The sequence below is a fragment of the Papaver somniferum genome, chromosome 9 (genome assembly GCF_003573695.1).
Source record: "Papaver somniferum cultivar HN1 chromosome 9, ASM357369v1, whole genome shotgun sequence".
In the NCBI taxonomy this organism is placed as follows: domain Eukaryota; kingdom Viridiplantae; phylum Streptophyta; class Magnoliopsida; order Ranunculales; family Papaveraceae; genus Papaver; species Papaver somniferum.
In genome coordinates, this window is record NC_039366.1 from 19,435,383 (window position 1) to 19,446,810 (window position 11,428).

At 38.4% G+C, this 11,428-nt stretch overlaps 1 protein-coding gene across 2 annotated transcripts; it reads left to right on the top strand.

Moving 5' to 3' along the window:
* Positions 1–6,491: 6,491 nt before the first annotated feature.
* Positions 6,492–10,023, top strand: LOC113308622. Of its 2 annotated transcripts, none has more exons than XM_026557082.1 (7): positions 6,492–6,718; positions 7,042–7,116; positions 7,268–7,973; positions 8,060–8,206; positions 8,306–8,389; positions 8,503–8,622; positions 8,734–10,023. In XM_026557082.1, exons 2-7 carry the CDS (start codon positions 7,052–7,054, stop codon positions 9,673–9,675), a joined length of 2,064 nt encoding a protein of 687 aa, XP_026412867.1. In that variant the 5' UTR covers positions 6,492–6,718; positions 7,042–7,051; the 3' UTR covers positions 9,676–10,023. The 2 variants fall into 2 exon arrangements, with proteins under 2 accessions (XP_026412867.1, XP_026412868.1); XM_026557083.1 differs by having other exon boundaries at positions 6,495–6,718; positions 7,271–7,973; positions 8,734–10,021.
* Positions 10,024–11,428: the final 1,405 nt, after the last annotated feature.

Sequence of the window (11,428 nt, forward strand, 5' to 3'; positions counted from 1 at the left end):
TATCATTTATGTTATTGTTCTTGTAGGTTTGGGATCTCGATATCATGCCTGGGCTGCTTAATCTGTGTGGACGCAAGATTGAAAGTAGACGCTGGAAGCCTCATATGCTTTGTGTATTATGCACGAAATCTCCCAAGTATCCCCCTCTTATTCAAACATTGGAAATGCACGATGTATGTCCTAATTTTATTTTATTTTTGGTTCATTCTTTTATCAATAGACGATACACCTGGAGACATGGTGGTTTGTTTCCTAGACTTGTAATGTTTAATGTTATAAATTGCAGGTTGATGTCCTTACGGATATTATGTGGCAAAAGGGTGATAGAATCAGTTAATAGTGCTTGGCTTAGAGGAAGGTTCCCCCGAGGTAAAGGATTGTGGACAGTGAAGGTTATATGAAGTGTTTTTCTCCTCATTATAAGCAGTATAACAATAAAATAAATTCTCGGTTTTCAACCATGTCAACTTTTTTTTCACAGTTAAGTTCTTCTATCCAGACAGAGAAAGAAAGACACGAATACCTTGGGGGGAATCTTCTTCGAGGGACTCTTTCCATGAGGCGGAAGATGGCAATCAAGACCATGAAGTTGCTGAAACGGTAATTTATTGTGTAGTTGATTCTACTTTGTCTCAGTGTGTCACCCCTCATAAAATATTTAGACATCTGATTCTCTTCCATATTTGACAGGCTCCTGTGTTTTTAACCAAAAAGAGAAAGATGTCATTTTGTTTTGGAGCAAGGACTACAAGAACTGAATCACTTGAAGAAGTGGGTGAGCTTGTTGAGGAAAATGTGGATGCTACAATGAATACGTCTTCTTCTAATTTCCTGGCTCCTGATTCTACCTTGAATATTTCGACTTCCATAGATGCCATTTCTTCCCCCCCAGGGTCTACAAGCGCTTCCGCTCAAGAGAGAGTGGAAGAATTTGAATTTGTGGACAACTTAAAGATCCCAGAAGAGCATCTAGTTTTGTATAAGAAGATTTGTGGCCAGTATGGGCATATTGCCACTAGAAAAGTCATGAAGTTCAGTGATACGATTTTACTGGTATGTGTTACCAATTTATTGAAGGTAATCTCGGCAATGGAAACTACGCGAGGTGCAGAACTGAGTGAAGCATTGCTGGAGAGATGGGAAGGGTTCATCAAAGATGCTGAGACCTTGGAATTCAATATCAAGTGGCTTCGCGAAGGATTCCATCGACTTGAGAACCGTTGGAGGTCTTCATTCGGGATAGATAAAGAAACTGAAAGCCATGAACAAGTATTGGATGCAATGCAGGTCAAATATGATTGCATGTGTACAAGAGGACTCTCAACTAAGTCTTATGGTAGACCGATTATACCGTCAAATATGATTGCATGTCTACAAGAGGACTCTCAACTAAGTCTTATGGTAGACCGATTATACCGCTAAACGAACGAGTGTAAAGCCGGCTACGACAGATGGACTCTCAACTAAGTCTTATGGTAGACCGATTATATTGCTAAATGACCGAGTGTAAAGGAAAGATTGTAGGCTATTCTTTAGTTATTATCTGTTATCTTTTGAATAAGTTCAAATCTGTAACAAACTCAGTTGTATTTTTTCAAGTATAAATAACATCTCTACTCCACAAATTCAAGTGTGGAAGTATTCACCAAATACCAATTTTTAACTTGGTATCAGGCTTGATCCAAGCCACCTTCCGCACAAATACCCAAAATCAAAACCAGAAAAACACAGAAAGCAAAACCCTAAACACCATGGCAGACACTACAAATACTATTCGTCAGGTACATATACATCTTCTGGTTACCTTGAAACATACTGAAACCAATCACCTACTCTGGAAAGCTCAGTTTAAACTCATCTTAAAAGGGTATGATCTCACTGGTTTCATTGATGGAACCAAACAAAAACCAGCAAGGACCCTGCCTGACAGTGATGATATAAATCCAGCATTCACAGCTTATGAGGCACAGAACTCTCTGATTGTTGGATGGCTGAACTCGACCTTAACTCATGAAGTTCTATGCAATGTTGCAAAACCTGACACAACAAAAGAGATATGGGATAAATTGGAGCCGGAGTATGCACCAAAAACGTTTGCTCATCAGATGAGCCTCAAAAAACAGCTTCACAGCATGTCAAAAGGTAATAAATCTTTGAAAACATATTTGAATGATGCTAAAAGTTTATTTCATCAGTTAGCAGAATCAGGGTGCACAGTTTCTGTTGATGAAAAGAAGCAGGCAATTAGAAATGGCCTGAATCAAAGTTAAGATCCAATTGTAACTTCATTAAGCACTGTGGAGGGAATGGAACTAGAGACTTTCTATTCTCATCTTCAGACCTTCTATATGAGGCTCGAGTAACAATTGTCATTACTGTAGACCCATGTTGCTAATGTAGAAGTTTCCAACTCTGCCTCCTCCAACAAACCAGATCCAAGATGGTTTAATAACCATAACAAAGGGTTTTATCAGCCCAACACCAATCAACCCTATCATTGCAATCAGCAACCTCAGAGGAGCACCCAATTTGAGGAGAAATGTCAGATATGCAAGAAAAAAGGCCATCAACAAGACAAATGCTGGTTTCGTTATGAAAAACCGAACAACAACACTCAAAGACAACCAGCTACATATATAGAATTACCTGGAGGAAATGGTGCAAATCAATGGGTGACAGACACTGGTGCCGCCCATCATCTCACTGCGATATGCACAATTTGACTATTCCCCATGAATACAATGGTACTGAAATGGTACATGTTGGTAAGGTAATGCTCTTAAGATTGCCAACATTGGCAATGCTTCCTTAACATACAATTTTAGGTCTCTCTGTTTGAATAATATCTATCATGTTTCACAGATAAAGACTAATTTGTTGTCAGTCACTCAATTCTGTAAAGACAATAATGTGTATTTTGAGTTTCACACAACTTATTTTCTTATGAAGGACAAGCACTCGGGGACGACGTTGCTAAGAGGACTGAATAAGAATGGGCTTTATTTATTAGAAGGAGTAGACATGATAGATATCCAAATCCAGCCGCATGCAAATGTCTCTACTTCCTTCCCATTATGGCACCAAAGGCTAGGGCATCCCATGTTGCGTACCGTTTCACAAATCTGTCTTAAAAACTCTCTTTCGGTTTCCAATAAATCTTTTGATTATTGTCATTCTTGTCATCTTAGTAAGAGCAAGAAGTTTTCTTTTTCCTTAAGTAGCACAGTATATGACACACCTTTGAGTTTGGTTGTGTCTGATATTTGGGTTTCGCTTCAATGTTCTAGAAAATTTTTTCTCGATATTATCTCTTAATAATGGATGTCTTTTCTCAGTACACTTGGGTTTTTCCTCTTATTCAACGTTCAGATGCATTAAGCACTTTTATTTTGTTCCATAAAAAAGTAGAAAGACTCACAGATCACAAAATTAAGGTATTTCAATCCGACAATGCCTTAGAATACAGAAAAATTAATGCCTACCTCGATGAACATGGTGTTCAACACATATTTTCATGTCCTCACACTTCTCCTCAAAACGGGTTAGATGAACGTCGTATAAGGCATGTTACGGAGTATGGATTAGCTTTACTTTTCCATGCGCATATGCCTAAATCGTTCTGGGCAGATGCTTTTACTACAACCTGTTTTATGATTAACAGACTACCCAAATCTGCCAAAGAAACAAAAACCCCGTTAGAGCTTCTATTCAACAAACAACCTGATTACAAATTTTTGCGTGTTTTTGATTGTTTAGCATATCCATGTCTTAGGCAGTACAACACCACCAAATTGGAACCAAAATTTCTTCCTTGTGTCTTCGTAGGGTATAGTAATGCACACAAAGGCTATTTGTGTTTGCATCGAGAAACTAATAGGCTATACATATCTCACCATGTACGTTTTGAGGAAGGCTCTTTCCCATTTCAGTCTCTCAAGCAGCGGAATCCCTTGCAAAGTCCAGGTAATGTTCCTTCTAGCACCAGTATTTTACTTTCACCATCATTTAGAAGATGTAGTTTAACAGATGGTGTAGAAAATAGTGTTATGGTTTCACCAGGGAACACACAATCTGAAGAAGCAGTCTCCCACACAACGTCTGAACAACCAGTCTCTCCCCAGCAGCTGCTACACTCGCCAGCAAACAATCCATCCAACTCTGCAACTTCAGCAACTTCAACTACACAACATCTGGTACAGACTGCTGCTTAAGTACCACCAATTCCTGCTGTCACTCAACCAATGACGACTCGAGCTAAATATGGCATCACCAAGCCTGTCAAAAAGATGTGCCTAACTGCAACTAAGCACCCACTGCCTGCTGCAGATTTCATTGAACCAACATGTTACAACATAGTTTCTAAGATTCCAGTATGGAAACAGCAATGGATGTGCAAATAAATGCTCTAATACGCAATGGAACCTATTCTTTGGTTAAACATGAGAAGGGAATGAATGTTGTTGGTTCAAAATGGGTTACAGGGTTAAACAAAATCTTGATGGAAGCTTGGAAAAATGTAAGGATCGTTTGGTTGCTAAGGGATACAATCAGCAAGAGGGTCTCGATTATGGCGAGACCTTTAGTCCAGTGATAAAGCCGTGTACTGTACGACTTGTGTTTTCAATTGTTGTTATGAATCAGTGGCAAATAAAGCAGCTCGATGTGGATAATGTTTTTTTGAATGGAAACCTGGAGGAAGATGTGTATATGCAGCAGCCAGCGGGTTATGTCGACCCTGATTACCATAATCATGTGTGTAAATTACACAAATCACTCTATGGGCTTAAACAGGCGCCGAGGGCCTGGTATTCTAAGCTAAGTACCCACCTGTTGCAGCTAGGGTTCAAAGGCTCTATTGCAGATAGTTCCTTATTTGTTTTGCAAACGACAGACTCCATCACATATGTGCTTGTTTATGTCGATGACATCATTGTTACAGGGTCACAACCTTCGCAAATTAAGAAGCTTATTGCAGATTTGGGAGCAGCATTTGCACTAAAGGATATGGGAGATTTGATATATTTTTTGGGTGTTGAAGTTCTAAGGCATGATAATGAGTTAGTTCTAACTAGGCGGAAGTATGTTGATGATATCCTTAAGCGTACTAAACTTGATGGTATTAAACCTGTGTGCACTCCTTTGGCTCCGGCGGTGAAGATTCAAAAGAATGGTAGTCAGAAGTTCGAAGATGCTACCTTATATCGTCGTGTGGTTGGTGCACTTCAATACCTTCATCTAACTAGACCGAATATCTCAGTTGTTGTGAACAAGGTATGTCAATACATGCATGAACCTTATATTGAACACTGGGAATTGGTTAAAAGAATCCTTCGGTATCTTAAGAGCACTATCGATTATGGGTTACATCTCAAAGGTAACAAGGAATATTCTCTCCAATCATACTCTGATGCAGATTGGGCTGGGAGTTTGGATGATCGACGCTCAACTAGTGGCTATTGCATCTATTTTGGGGGAAATTTGATATCTTGGAGTGCAAAGAAGTAGAAGATTGTCTCGAAATCTAGCACAAAGGCTGAATACAGGGGAGTGGCCATTGCAACGTCTTAGTTGATATGGATTCAGTCTCTTCTAATGGAACTAGGAGTTAAACATTCTCCACCCATCTTATGGTGTGATAATCTAGGAGCGACGTATCTTACTGCCAATCCGGTGCTTCATGCAAGAACAAAGCACATCGAAATCGACTATCACTTCGTCAGAGAAAGGGTTGCAAGAAAACAATTACAAGTTCGTTTCATTAGCTAGCATGATCAGCTTGCAGACATCTTCACAAAGGGTCTTTCTGCACCGCATTTTCAAATTATTCGATCCAAGTTGCACGTCCGTCAACTAAAGTACAACTTGAGGGGAGGTGTTAAGGATGACACAATCATCAGCTAAAGACTCGCAGCTACGACAGATGGACTCTCAACTAAGTCTTATGGTAGACCGAGTATACTGCTAAATGACCGAGTGTAAAGGCAAAGACTGTAGGCTATTCTTTAGTTATTATCTGTTATCTTTTGAATAAAGTTCAAATCTGTAACAAACTCAGTTGTATTTGTTCAAGTATAAATAACATCTCTACTCCACAAATTCAAGTGTGGAAGTATTCACCAAATACCAATTTCTAACTCTATTAATGTTACGTGATTAGTCAGATATGTGAAGCGATCGAGTACCTATCAAGTTAGGTACTAAATGATTCCCGCCTCAAATAGCTCAGAGCCAGATATGTGAACCGAATTAGATTTCTGATCAGATATTAGAAAAAAAAATAAACAAAAAACAATCTGATATCCAAAACAAATAAATCTAAAATTTCGGACTCAAATAACTCCACACCAGATATGTGAACCAAATTAGATATCTAATCAAATATCAGGAGCAAAAAGTATTTCAAAAACAAACTGAGCCAGACGTCAGAAACATAATAATAAAAAAAAAAAAAGAAAAAACGATCTGACTCGCTTTGAGTCAGATACCTAGATTCGTATTTTGCCCAACAAACATGGCAGTAAGTGTATTGATGCCACGTTTGAGAGGGAGTTCATTTTGACGCCACGTGTGCACCAAGTAAGATATTTAGGTCCAGCACTCACTACTAGTACTTCAGTAAAGACGACTCACCGGACCGACAGACATGAAATCACAGTGGAACTCCATTGAAGAACAAAAACATTTAAGGGCTTCCCCGTAATCGATTTACTTATTGATGGTATTGTTGAAATCAGGAAATTCCTTGAATTTTGTTTACAGCGCCATTTCTCTTTAACTCTATTTTCTTTACACTGTGCATGTTAATTGTTTGATGAAATTCCTCAAAGGAATCTAGTTTTTTCCCACTTAGAGGATAGCTGTCAGTGAGATTCTGTTGTTGGCTTCTCATTGTGTTTCTGGGGTTATGAACTTTCATACTTCTGATTATGCAGGCAGTGCCCAGACAAGCCTTGTCACTAAATATTTCAGTCTTAATGTAGAGATATATCTCTCGTATTTCTTTGTAAATGATCATAACTAACCCACAACTTTTGTTTATAGACTCCGACTTATGGATCGAAGGAAAAGCCGTCCAGAAAAAGTGACAGTTGAAAGTGGTGGTAATGGCATTTACAGGTGAGTTGGAAATTTGTAATTGAGTGAAGTGAATTGCTGCACAACCCCAAATTTGCATGCATTAAATTTTTTTGTCTTAAATGTGTCTCCCTCAATTTTACATTCATAGAACTCATACAGGCTGATTCGTGATTGTTTTTGCGGTTGGTAGCAGGTATATTCACCCTCCCGAGTTTAGGAATAAGCATGTGCAGTTAAATAATTACTCAAGCTTACTGCTATTAGCTGAAATACGGAAATGGCTGTCTGTTGATGAGAAGGCCATATTTAAGGGCACAGCAATTGGCCATCTACTTTCCGTGCCGGAAGATTCCAAGTTTAGCGGCACCATTGTACATTTCTTACTCTCAAGGGAGATTGACATGGATGATAAACCAGATGAAATGCACTTTAAGGTTGGTGGAAAACTATTGCATTTTGGCAAGAGAGAATTTGCTTTGATTACAGGGCTTAGTTTCAAGAAACCCAAGAAAGCTTTTGTCTACTCCACAGATCCCTCATCACTGATGAGGACCCATTTCCCCAACCAAAATCATGTAAGTGCATCAAAAGTGAAGGCTCTCCTCTTCAAAAAGAATTCTACTTGCCCTTCTCTAGACAGGGTTAAATTTGCACTACTTTTGGTTGTGCACAACTTCCTAATGAGCTGTCAAGATGCAGATCCCATAAAGAACGATTATTGGTATGTAGTTGACAACTTGGAGGAATTTAACAAATACCCTTGGGGAGAAGTAACATTTGATAGGATTAAGAAATGGAGATTAAGAACACGATTACATTATCATGCCAACAAAGAGATCAGTGGTGCTGGTAGAAAACCTGCTTACAAGGTGGTCGGAATTCCACATGCCTTGATGGTAAGTGGCACCTCAGTTGATATTTGTGAATGTGTTATCTTTTGAGTAATCTTTTTAGAGTACTGTACCATATATTGTTGTTGTAGGTTTGGGCTCTCGATATCATGCCTGGGTTACTTAATCTGTGTGGACGAAAGATAGAAAGTAAAGGCTGGCAACCTCATATGCTTTGTGTATTATGCACGAAATCTCCTCCATACCCCCATATTATTGGGGCTCTGGAAGATAGTGATGTATGTCCTAAAACAATTTAAATTAATTTATTTTCACCCTTTTATGTATATACGGTGCACCTGGAGACATGGTCTTTTGTTTCCTATTAATTTCTGTAGGTTCATGTCCGTTCGGATATAATGTGGCAAAAAGGTGATGGAAATCAGTTAATAATGCTTGGCTTGGAGGAAGGTACCTACGAGGTAAGAGGATGTGGACGGTGATTAGTTTTGTGAAATGTTTTACTCCTTGTTATAAGCAGTATAACAGAAAAATAAATTTCTTATTTTTCAACCTTGTCAACTTTGTTTTGCAGTCAAGTTCTTTTATGAGGATAGAGGAAGAAAGACAAGAATACCATGGAGAAGATTACTCTCCAAGGGTCTCTTTCCATGAGAGGGAAGATGGCAATCAAGGTCATGAAGTCCCAGAAACGGTAATTGGGTAGTCTTTTCTCCTTCCTCTCGCTGTTTCTTACCCTTTATAGGTTTAGTATATATACCCTTCCAAGTTGTTAGACATATGATTTTTCCTCCAAATCTTACAGGCTCCTGTCTTTCCCTCTAAAAAGAGAAAGATGAGTACAAAAAAGCCTGTCCCTTATAAAGGAACTGGGATTGGTAATTATGAACCTGAACATTTTCTTTCATCAGAACCTATCACTATACCTGCCATCCCTATCCTCCACACCAGTGTGAAGCACTCGCATGACAAAGATGTACCCATAGGAAATATGTCATCTTCTTCTGGAGCAGAAACTAGGGGAATTGAATCACTTGAAGTGGGTGAGCTCGTTGAGGTATCTGCGGATGCTACAATGAAAACGTCCTCTTCTAAGGGCCTGGCTACTGATTCTACCTTGTTAAATATTTTGGCTTCCATAGATGTCTTTCCATCCCCCCCAGGGTTTGCAAGCACTTCATCCCAAGAGATAGTGGAAGGGTTTGAATATGTGGACAACTTCAAGATCCCAGAAGAGCATGTAATTTTGTATAAGAAGATCTATGAAAAGCACGGGCACATGGCGACTAAAAAAGTCATCAAGTTCAATGATGCTATGTTAATCACATGTGTTACCAGTTTATTGAAGATTATCTCGGCAATGGAAAATGTGCGAGGTTCTGAATTTAGTGAAGCACTGCTGGAGAGATGGGAAGGATTCATCCAAGATGCTGAGGCCTTGGAATTTAATATTAAGTGGCTTCGGGAAGGACTCAATCGGCTTAGGAACCACTGGAGGTCTTCATTCGAGATAGATAAAGAAGTTGAAAGCCATTCACAAGTATTGGATGCAATGCAGGTTAAATATGTTCACCTCTCGACAAGAGAAGACAAGCTAAATGCAGAACTTTCAGAGGTAAAAATTCAGAAAAGGGAAGCTGAGGTGACTATTTCATCCGAGCGAGAAGCTATTCAAGAAAAAGTGACTGAGAAAAACAAATTTAGGTGTGAACCTGTTCTAGGGTCAGTTCTTAGTTTGAATACTTAATGGTTATGATGCGATGAAAAGAGCAGTTTTATGCGCCAGAGAAAGTTTTGTTAATCAGTGATATAGTCTCAGTCTGTCTTGTAAATCGGTGGTCTAGGTCTGTAAAATTTACCCAGACAAACTTGCCGAATTTGTAATATAGTAGCATTGGTAGTGTGCTAAAGTAAAAAAAAAAGAAAAAAAAAACTTCAACCAACCATCCTTGACCTGTTGATTTTTGCAAACTGTGAAAGTTTAGACAGTTTGTCACTGCCGATGTTGGCTGAATGCATTACTGGTGTGCGAAGGCTGAGATTAGGCAGGCATGGGGACTGATAATAATATTCTATTTGAAAGTTTTAATTGGTTTCTCTTAGAGACAAGAACACCCTCCAAAAATAGGCGTATGGAAGCACACAATGATCTACGATATTCCAAAGAATAGTTGGCCAACTCTGTGTATCGCCGGCTAGTGTGAAGTTTTGCTTAAAATATATTCTTATTCAATTTTTAAAAATACCTCTACCTTTTGAAAAGTGGAAGCAACTAGCACAAGTTGCTTCCAGAAATGGACGCAACTAGCACAAATTGCTTCAAAAAAGTGAAAGCAATTTTCTCAAATTGACTCTAAAAAAATTAGTTTTACCCCTCGAAGGTATTTGTGCAAGGTCAACAAAAATGAAGTGTACTATTTATAACATTCCCACTGTAAACCATTTTTTGGTGCAGAATTCTAAACAGACCGCCTAACTGGACCACCCGAAAACCGTTGAGAGACATGAGCTCACCCTTAAATGAGACTCCCTGCCCTTCCATCCACATGCCAGTTTTTGGGGTGGTTTACTTGACGGTCTGTCCAGTACTACTGCTTTTGGTGCTTGAATAGTTCGAGCGACAAGCGCACAACGTGCAGAAAAGGTGAATGAGAAAAACAAAAAATGATGACATCGCCTTTAGTATTTTAACTAGCGCTTAACCAGCACCAAAATGACACATACATAATTTTTACCTGGATATTAGATTTAATATTTATTTAATTATCGAGTTATTCTCCTTATCGTTATAAAAGTGATGGAAAAAGCAATAGATAATTTTACTTTTCAGTCCATAAATCTTTTCTCATATATGAATCCTTTTTAGTATGTTTGATATTTTGACATTCTCCCAAAAAATGTCTCTTCCCGAACTATATCCTATTAGAATTATTTTTCACACTCTTTCTCAAAAAACAATGATATTTTATATATAGTTTGCAAATACAAAGATATATTATTAGTCATTTGAAATGGTATTGTCCTTTTGCATCTTCCTTATTTTAGTGACCGTGTAGAACCCAAACATCGAACTATGTAGGTTAAAACAAAATTGCATCACTCGAACTATTCGTCCCATAAATAATTGTGTACGTATTAACAGTGTCCAGATCTTTGTTGACTTTGTCCCCTTTAAAAATGGTCCAAAAAGATAAAAACTCAGAATGGACTTTATAGTATATATTTCGTCGTATGTTCTTGAAAAAGCGGGGGTACAACAACCATACCCAATATTTCGTTGGCAATCTGAATAAACAAACTCCAATATACTTTCAAGAGAATCAACAAGACAGTCAGACTCAATCTAGAGAAAAGTATATCAAAGAGTTTTATATCTCTATCTCTCAATTCAATCTGCAATCAGCAAATAGCAATTTGCGAGCCCGATTGAATATAAGAGAAGTAACTTGGACGGTACCAAAGACCAATGTTCAAGGATCAATCAATTTCAATCAATAACT

Excerpts from the sequence above, each read along its gene's own strand:
- LOC113308622 (XM_026557082.1), top strand. The coding sequence starts at position 7,052 with ATGGATCGAAGGAAAAGCCGTCCAGAAAAAGTGACAGTTGAAAGTGGT. Across the intron at positions 7,117-7,267 it reads GGTGGTAATGGCATTTACAG|CAGGTATATTCACCCTCCCG; the intron begins GTGAGTTGGAAA and ends TGCGGTTGGTAG. Across the intron at positions 8,623-8,733 it reads GTCATGAAGTCCCAGAAACG|GCTCCTGTCTTTCCCTCTAA; the intron begins GTAATTGGGTAG and ends CAAATCTTACAG.